The 17,947-nt window shown below is 37.7% G+C and overlaps 1 protein-coding gene across 6 annotated transcripts in view; it reads right to left on the bottom strand.

Moving 5' to 3' along the window:
* Positions 1 to 17,947, bottom strand: part of APP (amyloid beta precursor protein) — a 248,829-nt gene that overhangs the window by 74,175 nt on the left and 156,707 nt on the right. For all 6 annotated transcript variants that reach the window (XM_081302873.1, XM_081302874.1, XM_081302872.1 and 3 more), the window contains one exon: positions 4,243 to 4,376. In XM_081302873.1, coding sequence (XP_081158999.1) covers positions 4,243 to 4,376 — 134 coding nt within the window. The remainder of the gene's footprint in view (positions 1 to 4,242; positions 4,377 to 17,947) is intronic.

Genomic DNA, 17,947 nt, shown 5'->3' on the forward strand with positions numbered 1-17,947 from the left:
AGCAAGTTAAACATTTCAACTGCGCATTTGTAGAAGGAGGAGGAGCCAACATAACAACCTATGTATGTGTAAATGTCATGAACACAATACAAAAAAAAACATAAAACACATAATGGGGGAAGATACAGAAGACTTCAGTCATTTGAAATCCTATGATCTACCCTTTATGAGAATTGATGAGCAATTAGGGCCTTCTGCTTGCCAACATGAATTATGCATAGCAAGGATTACTCTGAATCCCCCAGAAATTCCAAGAAAATATAGATTATAACATTCTGAATGTAGCAAAAATCAACACTAATTTAGTAACCAGGTGAATCTAATTTGTTAGGAAATAAAACTTCCTGGTCTCAATCTTGATGTCCAGCCACCTGGACTTCCTGAGAGAAACTCACTCTTTCAGCAGACCACAAGGCGTAAGTCTATAGCTGTGCATCTTGTTGGACGAAAATATCAGTTTCTCACCATCTATGGCTGGCCTTTCCTTTCTAAGTGTTCTACTAGCTATCAAGGGAGTTTAAGTGTAACTCACACCAGAGATTGGTAAAATGAAAAAAGAAAGATCAAGTAAGAAAAATTCTGGCCTCTTATAGGATAAGTACTTGTCTACTCTGTGTACTTCCATAATGTGGGAAAACTTGATTTCTACACTAAAAAGACTGTTACAAGCAGTCTTTAACCCTCAGGAACTGATTTTTTTTTTTAGATATTCTTCCAAATCACAAAGAAAAAGGGGTTTAGAGAAGTTCTATGAGAAAATACCATATCTAATGACCAAGTGAGTTTCTTAGGTATTTTATTGGCTGTCAGCATTAATTCTTTGTATAATATACAAGATCACTTACATTGTGTATAAGATACAAATTCCTTATTGTTTTGGTAAAATTCTGGAGAAATAAGATGAAATAGCTTTTCTACTACACTTGAATAGTATATAAAAAATAACATTAAGGTTTATAACAAAATTGGGACAAATGTCCCACTGCAGTAAACAGGAACATAACACAAAAAAATAAATATACTGTCTGGGTTACTTTGGTATTTCTGTGAGTTGATGAAAAGGACCTGTGGGCCAGGGGGATACTGAAAACTATCTTTGCTTTACAGATAAGATAAGCCTTGCAGTACAAATAATTCAATTTCCTGTATGAGAATGTTCACCATGGTGGTGCTTGACCAAGAATTCCTCAGGCAAGGAATCTCAAAATTAGTTTGAGACAGAAGCCAAATGTCTTTCTGGAATGTTGAAAGGTTGATTTTCTGCATTACATTTTCATTTTTTTTTTACCAGCTCACCTTGTATACTCAGAATCTGGACTTTCAGCTTTGAATTGGAGATTCATGAAATATTTAAGATTTATTTAGCTAATGAGTTGAAAATAAGCATCACTATAAAAATGAACTCAAACTTTGATTTGTTTTTCAGAACAATTAAACAATATCCTCCACCCCTACAAATAAAACAAATCTCCCTAGGACTCCTTACTACATTCAAATGGATCCACAGTGTAGGCTGAACACCACCACCTTGTGATAAACGGCTTCCGCTGTGTTGCATTGATAATAGATAACTTACTGTTCACCCTGGATTAAGTGCTTTACAAAATCTATCAAATTTAATTGATTCCTCACAATAGACTGTAAGATTAGGCATGGCCATTCCTATCTGATGTACAAAGTTAAGATATGAGCTCAAGGTCATGCAAGTAGCAAGTGGAGAAGGAATGATAATAAACGAAGACCATTTGGCCCCTCTGCCATTATAAAATGGAAAAGCTACCAAATGAGCCAAGTTTACTTAAACTCAGTGACAGGAGAAGAGCCATTCCTGAGGTGATGTTATTGTCAAAATAAAAAACTCAAAGTAAGGGCAACTTTCAATTTTAAAGTTCATTTTAAATACATATTAAAATTACTAGAAAAGTAAGTAATAATAAGTAAGTACAAATGTACTTCATATTTCAGAAACAAAGAGTGTTATTCTGTGTAAATTTTTTTGTCTTTATGTTACACTGCTCCAATGCTTATTTGTATGTGGTAGATGCTGTTATAACATAACACAAAAATCTACAGATTTCAAATTGTAATTCCCAGCATCAACAAAATGCCCCAAACTCCAGATTCTCTGTATTTGTAAGGAAACAAATAATAACAAAAACTACAAAATGAATCAATAAGAAAAAAAAAATTGAAATTTGAAATTCTCAAGGTTTGTTCCTTTTGGTTGCTCTTTATATTCTTGTAAAGCAATTTTCTACCACATGCACAAAGGTATCAATTTCATCTGGATTTATGGATCTTCAAAGACCTGATTTATGGCTGTTTCATGCAGAGAAAATCACTACTAGAGATTGAAGAGGCAGGCAAGTTCAAAGTCAAATGTTCCAGAATTCAGCATCATAGATTACAAAGATGAATACTGAGCTCAGGAGTCTCTCTTTGCTCTGACTACTGGAATCTAGCAGAGAGCAAGCATGCTTTGCTCCAGGATAACATCTGATGAGTTAGTTACTTCAGCTGGACTGAGTGATTAAAGATCAAGAAAATCTACAAAAAATTATATGAACTAAGCAGATATACTAATATAAAGTTCCTATTCTAGCAGAGACCAATCGTAATTGAAACTAATCAGTTTTCTTAATGTTACCCAAACGATCTGGATACACTGAATAAAACAATCCAGGGGTAAATACTAGGTGAATCTAAGAATGAAATGCAAGGTTAGGAAGGCTTATGTGGACTTACAGGGACTGGAAGGAATTTACAACCAGCTGGAGAGATAAGACATATGGATCAAAACATCTTTAAGAAAAACGGGGAGCAGAAATTTACAATTAAATGAAAGGTAAGAGCAATGACTGCTTCTCCCATTCTGAGAATTATGTGGGGTATCTGTGGATGTGAAGAGCGGAGTGGCCTAATCAGAGCAGCAGCTTAACGATGCAGTAAGTTGGGGTGGCAGTAGGAAGCCTGGGCTCAGGGAGCAGGACAGACACTGGAGAGAATTTGAGCATTCAGTGCTTATTTCTTTTATTGTTCTTTTAGACGTCATGCCTCATTGCATGAATTTTTTAGGGCAGTGTGAGGCCTCCAAAAGCGTCAGAAACAAAAAGAGAGGCACAATTTAAATTTAAAGGAGGACATTTCAGCGGCAGTAAGTTCCACTCATAGTATTCCCATTTGGTTTCCCCTTTTGTGGTACTGGGTGCTCTACCACTGAGCTACATCCTCAGCCCATGTTTTATTTTGAAACAGGGTCTCAAGTTGCCCAGGCTGGCTTCAAACTTGTGATCCTCCTGCCTCCGCCTCTTGAGTAGCTGGGATTACAGACAGGCTCCACCACACCTGGCCTCCCACAACAATGACTACATACCCATTTGCGACTTTCCAAATAAAAGATCCTGTTTTTCAAGGCAATTTGTACTGTTCCACTCTAGCCAGTTTTCTAGTTCAACTCACTTTTAGGTTTCCATCATGGGCAAGATTAGAACTGCGCTTCATATTTCAGAAACAAAGAGTGTTATTACTATCAGTTTTTTTTTTGTCTTTATGTTACTACCATACTAAAGTAGATTCAAGCACTGTGATTAGTCATCTTTTTAAAAAAGTTAGCCTTTATAGATACATTGTTAGCTCTGTTTTAAAAATATGGCTTTTATTATAATTCAGATATGGTGAGGCCAAGAGATCAGGAAATGATTGTTTCTAAGGAGCTAGTCATTTTCCCAGTTTTAACGGGGGGTTGGGAGGTTGGGGGGGAGGGTTGCACATCAGGACACACAGCCTCACACAAGGAAGCACCAGATCCATGGGAGGCAGAGGGAGCCTTTGTTGGTATTTCATGGGAAGGAAAAGGTAAGGCAGTGTAAGCAGGCTTAGGACTAATTCGAATAAATCTGGCAATTCTGGGGAATGGGGGCTGTCCCTGACAATCTATTACAGGGAGATCAGAGAAGAAGACTAACTCAAGCATAAAGCCAATAAAGACCAGAGTTGCAGTCATAGGCTTTGGACCAGTTGGGGTGCCTATGGGGCATTTGTCTGCTATCTCTAGAGATTGGCTGGTCCTGGATGGGGTTTCCTAGAGTCAATAAGGCCCCAGATCAGAAAATGCAGAAAATGAACAGGCATGATAAATCATATACCAGAGACTTAATAAAGCATTGAAGCCCTGGGTCGAGGCAGAGACAAGCCCAGATTTTCAAGTACTGTAGGGCAGAAAAGATTAAGAATTGGATTTACCTGGGACATCCTCTCCCGGTGCTTGGCCTCCAGCCTCTCCTTGGCTTTCTGGAAGTGGGCATGCTCATTTTCGTCACCAGGCGTCTCAAGATACTTGTCAACGGCGTCAGGGGTGCTGGCTGCTGTTGTAGGAACTATATAAGGTAGAAGGGAAGAAGGTTTGAGAAGTCAAACACAATGTCCAGTCCTTCATATGAAAGCCAAACTTTCAGTTATTTGCCAGGACAAAGAATTTAGTAAAGAAGCGCAAATGAGATGTTAATGCTGTTTGAGAGAACAACATGGGACATTTCGCAGCAAAGGTGGGGATGTGTTTTGCCTCCTCCAAGTATGGGCTAAAGAAAAATCTAAAACAACCCATTTTGCAAATTAGAGCACTAAGAAATTCTTTGCAAAACACGCATCCAGAGAGAAGCTGGTGCTTAATATGAATATATTTTGCTAAATTAATTTTTTCTTTGCTAGATTTTTTGTAATTTTGAAATGTTGATTATTTACTTTTTAAACAGCCCATTTTGTATCAATATTACATATTAAGATTCCTGCAGAAAACAAAGAAAACTGAAAATAGACTACTGCAAAATAACAATATCTCACTGCAAAATAACAATAGCTCTGAGAAAAGGTAAATTCTACACAACGTATTTTAGATAGTTTAATTACAAAGTCATCCTTTACGAGATGGTATTTGAAACCCTATAAAGGGAAATAATAATAAGTTCATCTTTGAAATCATAAAAGGACCTTATACTTTCACATATTTGTAAGTTAACAATTCATTAAACTACTTGGCAAAAAGAAAGAGGTTTAGGCTTTGTATTCAACTACTAACTGCTAAGCCATATTTGAATTGCGACATACGCTGCTATATTACAGACACATACTCATAAAACTAGAGTAGACTATAAAATAGAAATGTTCTAACGCATGAGCCAGTAAAGTATAACACCTATACAAGGGATCTTCCAAAAGATAAGTACTGCCTAGTGACAATTCAGGGTATTTAGGAGCTGAAAAGAAAATAAAAAGAGATTTTGCCATTAGAACAGCTTTAACCTAAAAATGAAAAGAGAGGCTTTCACTGTCTTCTCAGGTCACATCAATTTCAAAGGATTATTCTAATATCACTAATGTTCATTCTTTTTACCTAATCACTGGAGTACTATACTTGGGATATAAAATCCCAAGGAGGACTTTAAATGAGAAGAATTTATGGCTAAGTCATTTTGAAACTAAAGTCTAAGTTACAGGTCTTGTATGTAAGCTTAAGAAAATGCTTGGAATCTTAATCCGAAGTCTTTGAGTTATTAACAGAAACCAGGAAATATATTAAATAATATATTTAATTTTAAAGAGAAACAGACATTCTGATTTCTTCCTCTCTACTTCAATCACCAATTAATCATTATTTGTTTAAAAAAAAACCAGAAGCATGTAATAAAGGAGGAAATTATATTCCATCTTATGCTGACAGAAAAGGCGGGAAGGATGGGGCGAGCAGACTGGGCTTTTGTAAGTAACCGCAGCTGCATTTGAATTTCAGTTCTTTTCCTACACCAGCTGGGGTCCTGGGCAAGTGACTTGGTCCTCTACAGTCTAGTTTCTTTATCAAGGGGAGACAACATGTCCAAGGACATACTAGGAGAGTTGGGAAAATGAGAACCACCCTATGCCAGTTAAGCAGTCACTTAAAGGGTATCACTCAGGATACCTGGTATTGTTAGCACCTTCCCTCCTCCTCTGCTTATCCCATCTTATTTAAATCTCGTTGTTTGTGCTATCATGGGAAAAATCAGCTACTTTCATTTCAAACCCACTGAAAATGAACGATATACAGGACCATGAAGTATCCTCTTACAAGGAAAGTAACATTTTTTTTTCTAAAATAATCTTAATTTGTAAGAATTTAATTAATTTGTAATTGAAATAATTTTCAACTTTAAAACTTTCTGTAAAATATTTTAAAGAAGGTATTTTTTTCCTGTGTAATCTTGAACAAATCAGTATGCAAGTATTTTTTACTTAAACGATTTCCAAACATGACACAGAGGTGGTATTTATCATTTTAAATGGGTTTCCCTCGGTTTTAATCATTTTCTCATCTTCATATAGTAGACACAAATGAGAACAAGCTAAAGATAAAACCAGAAAATAAAACAACATTCTTTTGGCAAAGTACAATCCAGCAGAATGACATGATTAAGCAAACCATGTTTTACATTTTAAACAAACGAAAAAGTATAAACGTTTGGGTGCATATGCACTGATCAAAATAGCCATCTGGCTCTAAGACATAACCACACCATAGCACCCGCTGCAGAAAAAATTTACACTCCATAAGTACAAAGTTTTCCAGCTCTTGGGACTGGCAAATTTTATGATTTTTCTCTAGTTCTTACAGATTACAAATATTGTTTACTCTACAATGGAGAGGTGATAATACACTACAATCTAAGTCACTAAGATCTCATTGGCCTAAGTTGAAATATAGCTTTGTAATACTAAGAATAAAAGAATAATCAAGAAATAAGCATGGTTATTTTCCTCCCCCTTTACTGAGATACTTCCTGCTGTTAGTTTTGGGCACTATTTTTCACATCCTCTTCTTGAAGATACCATCTCACTCCAGTAAGATTGGCAGCCATTATGAAGTCAAACAACAACAAGTGTTGGCGGGGATGTGGGGAAAAAGGTACACTTGTACACTGCTGGTGGGGCTGCAAAATGGTGAGGCCAATTTGGAAAGCAGTATGGAGATTCCTGGGAAAGCTGGGAATGGAACCACCATTTGACCCAGCTATTGCACTTCTCGGACTATTCCCTGAGGACCTTAAAAGAGCGCTCTATAGGGATACGGCTGCATCAATGATTATAGCGGCACAATTCACAATAGCTAGACTGTGGAACCAACCTAGATGCCCTTCAATAGATGAATGGATAAAAAAAATGTGGCATCTATACACAATGGAATATTATGCAGCACTAAGAAATGACAAAATCATAGAATTTGCAGGGAAATGGATGGCATTAGAGCAGATTATGCTAAGTGAAGCTAGCCAAGCCCTAAAAAACAAATGCCAAATGTCTGCTTTGATATAAAGAGAGCAACTAAGAACAGAACAGGAAGGAAGAGCATGTGGAAAAGACTACAGTAAACAAAGATGAATGGGGGGAGAGAAACGGAGAGAGAAGGGAAAGCATATGGAAATGGTAGGAGACCTTCAAGGATACATAAAATTATAAGAGGCTATGAGGGGCAAGGGGGAGGGAAAAAAAGGGAGAGAATTGAACAACAGCAGGGGAGATAGAGAGGGAAGATGGGAGGGGAGGGGAGGGGAGGGGGGATAGTAGGGGTTAGGAAAGGTAGCAGAATACAACAGACACTAATATGGCATTATGTAAAAATGTGAATATGTAACAGATGTGATTCTGCAATCTATATTTGGGGTGAAAATGGGAGTTCAAAACACAATTTGAGTCTAATGTATGAAAGATGATATATCATGAGCTATGTAATGCTTTAAATAATCAATAAAAAATTTTAAAAAAAAAGAAATAAGCATGAAGTATGTTTAACAGTATTAAGATTTGATTTCAAATATCAAACTTTTTTTTTAAGGCACATGAAAATAAATACAATTCTGTGTTACCAATTTATTCCAGTCAAGAAATATTTCCATGATACTTAATTTTATGTGCCAACTTTTTTCCTGAGGGTGTCCAGATAAAACATTCTCTTTCACACGTTCTGTTTCTGGGATGAGATCAGCACTTGGATCTCCATATTCAAGAAAGTAGTTGTCCTCCCCCTATGGATGGATCCAAGGGCTGATCTCACCCAGGCCACTTGACTTGAGATTTTGAATAGAATAAAAAAGGCTCAGAAGAAAGAAATTTGTCATTTTTGCTTCCTTTCTGCCTGTGTGATTGAGCAGGGACCTTGACCTTCTTCTGCCCTTGGACAGGGATCCCCTGGTTCTCAAGCCTTTGAATTCAGACTGAATTATACCACAGGCTTTCCTGGGTCTCCTCCTAGCAGATGATAGAACATGGGACTTACCAACCTCCACAATTGCCATCTGAGACAATTCCTTACAACACTTCTCTTCATATATATGCACACATGTTCATGTACACACACACACACACACACACACACACACACACACACACACGAGTCCTGTTTCCATGAAAAACTTGAAGAATTTCTCTTTAAGTTAATCTTTGTTAGGGGTCCCAGTTGCAACTTTAGTTGAGACATTTAAGAGAAGTTGTTTCTTTTTAAATATTTAATTCAAGCTTTGTAGCCATTTATACTAACTCTCCATCTCAATGAATAAGAATGAGTGAGATTATCCTATGTACACATAACTGGGAAACCAGATCACAGTCTAGTTATGGAAAGAAGAATGATAATATGTTAATTTTTTTTTAAATTCAGTATTTTATTATTATTGCCCTGTAGCTGGTGAGGAGGAAGGGAAGAACATTTTTTTAAATATATATATTTTTAGATGTTGATGAACCTTTATTTTATTCATTTATTTATACGTAGTGTTGAGAATCAAACCCAGTGCCTCACACATGCTAGGCATGCACTCTACCACTGAGCCACAACCCCAGCCCAGGGAAGAGCATTTTTAAGGACTATGTCTAGAGGGCTCAGCTTCTTTTCCTCTCTATGTCTACACCCTAAAGGCACTGTGTTTTCAGGACCTGTTCCATGTTGTGACAAGGCCCATGGCAGGCCAGAGACTTGGTAACACAGGCAGCAGGCAGTAGGAGAAAACCTATTTCTAAAAGGTGTTTCCCTCTGGGAAGGGAGTGAGTGGCTCAAGGAATGTTAGGGCATGTCCCAGGGCAAGAAGGGAACAGGAAGGTGCATATTGCAGATTACTCAAAGCAGGCCACTATACCCACTTCAAAAGTAGAAACAAACTGGCTTGGAAAGTTTTTTTTTTTTTTTTCAAACCACCACAATGCACTTTAGCCTTCAGAAAACTCTGAGGTTCTTCAGAAACTGTCATATGGGATCCTTTTTGCAAGCTGGCCAAATAATAGCAGCCTCTGTTTATTAGCATCTACTGTGCTAGGTTGGCTACATGTGTTCTTATTTAGTATGAAGACAGTAAAAGAAATTTGCCCAATTTTATTGCATAGAGGGGAACACTATCATTTAACATGCTCACAACTCCAAACATAAAATCTGAGTTTAGAATTAGGTAAATCATAAAAATGTCACAAATTCAATTTTTTAGAGCAGTAGAGCCCATTCATTCACATATCCAGGGTACTCAAAAAGGTTTTGTTTTTGTTGTTGCTGTTTTATTTTGTTAAGGAGCAACTTGGTAAAAACTATGGTTGGTTATGATATCTGTACGTCTGTTTCCTATCAAAACTGTTCTGCCCTGAATGCCATATGGCAGATTAGTGACTTCTAATAATGGTAAGATTATAAAACGAGGTCAAGCAAAAGACCCTACAGAGCTGGAATATAGATGACTTCTTAGCCTGGGTCCCCTACTCAAAACATGCTCACTCATGCTTTCTGCAAGCAAGCTGGCGGGGTGTGCTCACCTTCCCACAGAAAACCAGACTTAAACTCAGAGTTAAACATCTTTAGCTCCAGGTTCTGACCTATAGGAGCCTAATCATTAGCAGTACCATCAGCATCCTATACACATGCTTTCACTTTTTAAATGGCCTTCCTATTTAAAAAGGACAACAGAAGCACTTTCAATTAATAGCACATTACTGCCTCCAGGGGCATATTCTACTTCCAAATCCTCAGCGGCATCCTGGATGACCTATGCCTTCTACAGAAGCTGGCTGCCTGTCCTTCGTACCCTGGGAAGACAGAGGTATCCGAGAGGCTGAGATGGCAGGTCTGCTGCAGACAGACTATGCTGCCTTGAGAGTGTTTGTTCATTCCTTTATTCCTCCATCCTACCAATATGACAGCTCCTACCATGCACAAGGCACATGGAGACACCAGTGAGCAAAACACACACCCTTACCTATGGGCTAATATCCTAAAGCAATCACCACACATGCACGTGCATGCACATGCACACTCACACACACACACACACACACACACACACACACAAGACAACAAGAAATGATAATGGTTATGATTATGGTTTCATTATGAAGTATGGTTTGTGTCATGGAGGAAAACAGGGCTAAGGAGGTTGAGGGGGTCAGTGAGGAGAGGGAGGCTGCAGCAGGACATAGTGCAGGAGCTGTCTTACTTATGAAGGTGACATCTGGGCACTTCCCAGCTAGCTGCCTGAAGAACATGGCAGGCAGATGCAGAAACTGACACAAAGGCTCTAAGACAGGAGAATGTCTGGCAAATTCAAGGAGCAGGGAAGGAGGCCTATGTGGCCAGAGCTGAGGAAGCCAGGCAGAAGAGGTGGAAGAGGGAGACAGGGGATGGGACAGATCACAGAAGGTTGTGGAGCCAGCAAGGCCGCTGGGAGCCAGTGTGGGTGTCTAAGGGGGGGGAATATGTGATGTGTTGTGAGGCCTATTAGAAGGATGGCTCTATAGAGAAAAAGATAAGGATGGCTTGGGCCAGGGTGGTTCTCATAGGAGGTTCCCCATAGCACCTCACACCTGAGAGGGATCACAGATTTGCTTCCTCCTCACAACAAGATGCTGTTACCTGAACCCTGGGTAGCTGAATCCCTGGGGGGGGGGGGGCTGCCTTCATGTGTATAAGAGGGCTCATTTCAGTTTTAGTTAACAATATACCAGTGCCTATTGCGACTCTTCCACTGCATCATGTAATCTCCCCTCAGTACCTGCCAGACATCTGTTTTCTTGGTGGCAGTGGGAGCAGATTTGCTCTCAGTCCACAAATGAGCTCTGGTGCTATGCTCAATGTTCCTGTCACAAAATGCATCGCCCATCATCGAGGGCACGATGCTGATGAAACATTTCCAATTGCATTTCCCTTGAGAACACCATCATTTGACAGGAGTGTGCTTCAAAGCAAGGTGAAACCTGCTAACATTTTCTGGATGCGGCTGACATCACTCTACTCTCTCTGACCATCTGGAGGACTCCATATGAGACAAACCACCAAATTTAACTGCTCAAGCACCACTTTCCCTCATTTTAGTCCTGATTTGGTGATTGCTCCATAGGACAGTTGTCCCTTGGTATGCTCAGGGAATCGGTTCCAGGATCTCCCTGCAGGTCCCGAAATTCTCATATAAGGAGGTCCAATCTCCTATATAAAATGTCATAGTATAGCAGGCACATCTTAGCATATATTTTGTTATTTTCTGATTTTTTATGATACCTAATACAAAGTAAATGCTTTGTAAATATTGTTTAGCGAATGACAAGGAAGCCTGTACACATTAAGTACAGATGCAGTTTTTTAAAGATTTTTGATGAGCAGTTGGATCAATCTGTGGATGTGGAAAAATGAGTACCAAGGGCCAACTGTCCTCAATTTCATTTTCATAGCAAAGATGGCACGAATGTGAGGTCAAAATTAAAGACACCAGAAAGTTGTTCCTATAATTTTGTATTCGTTTGTTTTGTCAATTATGATGGACTCGGGGTGCTAAAGAAGAAATAATCCTACTTTCAAACAGTGATGAGCAGGATCACCTAGAACAGGATACAAGCAAGGCAGTTGTAAACAGAGCCCCACAAATGACATCAAGTTGATATTCTAATATTAGGTTATAAGAAGAAAATTTGGTCCATCTCTTCTTGTCAGCAGATGGTCACTTATCTCTATGCCACTGGCAGCTAGAGATGAAAGTAAATTAAATCCTACATAAGTCATTGCCTTATCATTGAAAACGCTATTTGATACGGAATGAGCAGTGCTGTCACTTGAAAGGGCTATAATTTATGAGAAGAGGCAATGTGGATAATTTATATGTGGGTAAAATATAAACCTATAAGACAGACTTCAGGTGAAAATTTCATCTCAATCTGGCAGGCCTTTTGGACTGCTACCCCACTTAAATGGAGGAAAATTGTAAAGATTTTTCATTTCTCTAATTTCAAGATAACTAAAACTCTGAATGCATTTTAAACTCAAGCATCTATTATCCCTACCAAATCTGAGAGAGGAGCCATTTATAATGTGAAAACAAAGTTTGTTATCCTTTAATATGACACCAGATTTTCAAATAAATAAATAAATAAATAAATAAATAAATAAATAAATAAATAAAAAGGACAAAGACATTCTCCTGATAAGTCCTGGTATCACATTTTCTTTATAGCCAGTGTAGTCAGAGTTGGCAGGGAACACTATCAATACATCGTGTGGACATAAGGTCATAAAAATGCAATCTCTGCTGTGTTTACTCTATTCTAGTTAAGCTACATTTCTTTCTTTTTTTAATGTCTGTGGACACGAACTGAGGTGGGAATTTTGTCAAATATGTGAAATGAATGTGGCTTTATTATTATCTACATTCTTTATTTAGTACAAGCCAACAACATTTAAAAGTCATCTCAAGTCTGACTCTAAAAAACATGTGAGAAGTAAAAGGAATGACCACTGGCTTCTAGAGTATCTTAACCATAATTTATTGTTTCTTGTCAGTGTGTTGGAAGCTTTAGTGATCCTCATAAAGAAACGACTGTCATATCTGTTCAACACTCAATGGATGAGTTCACAAAGTCCAAATCTTCCATATCATCCACTTTCACAGAAACTGTAGCAGTCAAACCAGAAGGAAATTTCACCTCTACAGCAGTCTTAAGGATAAAAGCAATTTCATTTTATTCCAGCCTCTACAAGCATCTGTTCCTACAGGTATACACATACCGGAGTCTCATCTCAGCAATAAAACTATCAAGTTGTAGAGAGCAGAATGTTTGGATTACTTTGCTGGTCTCTCTCAAAATGCCCGGCTTAGCAGTGGCACATCCTGAGTTCAAAAGCAACTGCTGTATTAAATGGGGGGTTGGCCTGCTGGCTGCTGTTTCAAAAATTATGCTTCATGGGAACAACCCAGCCACCTCTGTTCATTTATTTATTCTCTGTGGCTGTTTTCATGCTGCAACTACAGAGTCAAGTAACTGCAGCGGAGACTGCCTGACCTGCAAAGTTTAAAATATTTACTAGCAGGCCTTTTAATAGCAAAGGTTTGCCAATCTCTCTAATGAAAACTATCCACTCACCTTTAGTGAGTGAATGAAGGGAAAGCACATATATAATGAGTTTCCTTATTTCCTTTTATTATTCAAAGTAAAGTGTTCTTAAAAAAAATAAAATAAAACAGCTGGTTTGGTAAGCAATTCAATCCTCTTCCATCTTGGAGTTGCTTACTATTATAGCCTTGAAGGAAGCTTTTTATTTTTTAATCTAAGCACTTCTGGATATCAAAGATTTGGCTCTCCATACTGGTCAATCTGGTAGATTTCATTGGCACTGATGTGGCATGTAATTTAATATGTTACCACATCTTTTAGTAATTGTTTTTAATAATGTTTGGTGATTTAAAAAAAAAAAAACCTCACAGTTCCATTAGTATTACAGAATGGGCTATTTCATAATTCAAAGGAAAAGGATCATGATTAAGAACAAGAGTTCAATTCTGGCCAAAGACCACATGGCCAAGGCATTAAAGGAGGACACAGTTAAGACAGGCTGCAGTGACTGGTAACCCTGGGGTTAAAGCTGTCCCTTCCTTGCAAAGGCTACACAGGGAGTGACCTACAGTTTACAGATCCTGGGATTCTGCAGCAACAGGCTAAGAACCTAGGGGTGGGAGTTTGGCCTGATCTGATAGACTCCAATTCTTTTTATACCCTCTGGAAGTGCACTAGACTATTCTATGGTATCTGGATTGCTTTGAGGTGATGAAAAATTCACCTTTCCCCTTCCTCAATCCTGTATGGGGGAAAGAACTCCACCTCTGCCATAAACATGAGCCTAAGGTCATAAACATGATCCCAAGGCACAAGTAAGCAGTGCAGCAAGCATACAGGGCATCTCCACAGATGCATGTTTTCTAGCATAGGCTTAGAGAGAAAATGGTGAATAGTGTACTTCTAGCCTAGGGGTTTTGTGTTCATGCTCTGCTCACATTAAGATAGAAAAACAATGAGACCTCACATCTTAGTCAGAATAGCAATAGCCATACCTCCCTTTTCTCACCAGTATTGAGAGCTAGGATAATGGCCTAACAAATTTAATTTCATAGATATCTGTGGAGAATTGGAGGCCACTGACATATTTACAATCCAACAGCCTCCCTTTGGTAGTACACATACCTGTTTATAGCCTACTTATATTTCTGGGTCAGAGATGGAAAAAAAATAATAGTCTAGAACAGTAGTTCTCCACCAAGGGAGATTTTGTCACCTACCTGCCTCAGGCACATTTAGCAATGTCTGGAGACATTTTTAGTTATTGCAGCTTGATAATGGCATATGGGGACTGGGACCAGGGGTGCTGTTAAATATCCTACATGCAGAGGACACTCACAGCAATGAATTATCCAGACCAAAGTGTCAATCATGCTGAGGCTTGGATATTATCTGCATCACATGTCAGCAAAAATGAAGGAGCCAGAGATAGGTCACCCTTTGGCCAGATCCCCACAGGGCAATCAACTGACTAAAAAATGACATAATAATCTTTGTGAGATTCAATGCTATTAAGGATTGATCTGTTTGCCTTTTGAGAAGCAATCTGAAGGGGCCAATACTAGAAGAGATGATCATAATTCAAAAGTTAAACATAGTAAAAAATACATAATAATTCTCTTTACAAACTGCATCATACAGACTGAATACAGAACTTTTCCACTGTCCTAGACTCAGAGAGGCAGATATCAAATTAATATTGGAAAACTAAATCTCACAAGATTCTTTATCCCAAATGGACAGGATTTCTTTAAAGGATTTAAGTCCATATGTTTATAAGTAAAATAATAGCTCTCAGTCTCATGTCTCTATCTCTTTTATATTTGTGATTTCAACACTTACTTATGAGAACAACAAAAAACCCAAAGCAAATCTGTGTTCCTAAAATTGCAATACTTCTCAAAATCGTTTTATCTGACAAAAAAATTAAAATCTACAAATGCCCGATTACAGTAATAAGAAGTCTTGACAGGAAAATTATTACATTTATAATGTAGACCCATCATATACTTTTTCCATTAAGTATAATCTCACACCGGTTCAACTGAAGAGCTTTTCCTACCTCATTTTCTTTTTTTTTTTAAATTTTTTTATTGATTATTTAAAGCATTACATAGCTCATGATATATCATCTTTCATACATTTGACTCAAATTGTGTTTTGAACTCCCATTTTCACCCCAAATACAGATTGCAGAATCCTACCTCATTTTCACATTTAGTTTTTGACTAGAAGCAGCTCAAGACTGAGCAACCTGTAAAACCAATCACCTCTTGCAGAGATGTCGTCCAATTAGCCCACGCTGGTGAAGGGGCAAAGTCTAAGCCCAAGCTGCCCACCAGAACCAGCGTGGTCACCATCCAGCTCACTTTCTCTGAATCAAGTCTGCTGTCTACATTTGACCTCTACATGACCGTGGCTTTTTCAATTCAAATGTGCAGCTTTGCTATAAATAAGACTGCCTAGCTGCACAGCCTATAAATAACTATAAATTATATGGTTTCTCCTGTCTGTTTGCACTAGCCCTGCAGAACCCTTCACCTGCTGTGATTGAAGAGGCTCCATAGGTAGTCATGAAAATATAACCGACAAAATGACTTCATTCTCCTAGAACGGAAGGTATCAGAATCCTACAGACAGTGCAATCAGATGGAGAAAATAACTGGGGAAGAGAAAACTACAAAAGAGACTTTCAAGATCTGGAAGAGTGGACGAAAATGGAGTCATTGTGTATACTTCATGAAAATAAATGAATCAAATGATGATGTTCATTTCTATCAGTTCATTAAAATGAAAAATACCATTCTTTTATATGCTAAAACGATATAAAATGAAACTTAAGGGTAAAATCACCTTTATTTTTAAATTTTTATATTTATTTATTTATTTATTATTTTTTTAGAATTTTAATGTTTATTTTTTAGGTTTCAGCGGACACAACATCTTTGTATGTGGTGCTGAGGATCGAACCTGGGCCACAAGCATGCCAGGCAAGCGCGCTACGGCTTGAGCCACATCCCCAGCCCCATAAATCACCTTTATTTTTAAAAGGAGTGGGAAATGCTTGTAATTTACTGGTGCATGCTATCTATAATCATGGCATTTAGGATAAAATGTTAATATTCTTCATCCTCTTTTTGTTATTTTATGCATTCTTAAAATGTCCTTTCTGAACCTCAGATGTAATTGTCTAACCTAGAAAACAATGTCAGAACCAAATGCTTAGCCATTTGGTATGGAGCACAGCCAAAACGTTGTTTTGGTTTCAAACCTTGTCCTCCCATGTTTGATGGCTCTACATAAGTCACTAAGCTCTTTAAGTCTCATCTTCTCATAGGTACAAAAGAAATGAAGAAAATGTCCATGAAGTGGCCCAGAGAAACACAAATAATCTGTGAAAAAACTTGGCACACTGCAACATGTCATGCGAATCAATGTATTATCAATAATATAGTGTAATATTGGGAGATTTCTTTTTAGTCTTTCTATATCTACCTACTTGCCAGATTTTTAGTGTTCTTACAGAATTTTTTTTTCATAATAGTATAGAAATAGGTTTACCATGTAGGAAAAACTATATCCTTCAAAAGTTATATACTATCTGAGCCAATATAAATACCTTATAGAAGCCATTAGGAACCTTTATAGTTTAGGATAAAATCTTTTGTAAAGTATATAATTATCCATCTATAATTTCTCTTTTTAAAGGAATAATTGGTTCCATCAGTTTTAAGGCTAGGATTTTGTTTTTCCAGGATAATATTAATAAAGATAATTTTAATTAAAAAATATCTAAGTCACAACTGAAATCATGTCAACAGTGTATATCATGAAATCAAGTGTCAACAGTGTATATCATGCCTGACCTTGAGCTGGCTAAATCTATTGCTGGATATAATCCAAATTTGAAAATAAGTACTGGTGTATTTGACATCACATTTTTAAACCAAGTTAGACTGACATGACAACTAAAATAATCAGAAAACACAAGACACTGTAAGACGCCCAGTGGTTGGCTGATACGACATTCCTTTATAGGAAACTCTTTTTCTACCTCTTAAAATCATAAGTGAAGCACCTCTGACCCACCACTGTGCATTCTGGAACAAGAGGAAGCAATGGTCCTGAAATCTGTGTGACCTTTCACCTCTTCGGTTGTCTTATCACATATATCATTGGAACGTAGGTGCACAAATTAGTCTGTGTGTTATGATTAATAAATATTAGACATTTTTGGGGAAAACAAGTTATTAATGGATGTGATCTCTTATTAAATCACAACATCATAGCAGCTTTTAGGAAATAAAAGTGATGCCAAGTTGAACACGATAATAATATTGCATATATGATATTTAGCTGAACAGCACTAAATAGAAAGGAAATTGATCAAAGAGAATTAGCTTTGGTCCAGGCTCTCAGCCTGATATCTGAAGTTGTCTGCCAAAACAAGTGGTTTTGAAATCACAAGCAAGGCAATGGGAACACACACTTTATTAAAAGACAGTGTTCAAGAAACACAAACCCATGCAAAGAAGGTGGTGGTGCTGCAGCTATGATCCAGCCATGCAAT

Source organism: Spermophilus citellus, assembly GCF_964194105.1.
Source record: "Spermophilus citellus genome assembly, chromosome: 7".
Lineage (NCBI taxonomy): Eukaryota > Metazoa > Chordata > Mammalia > Rodentia > Sciuridae > Spermophilus > Spermophilus citellus.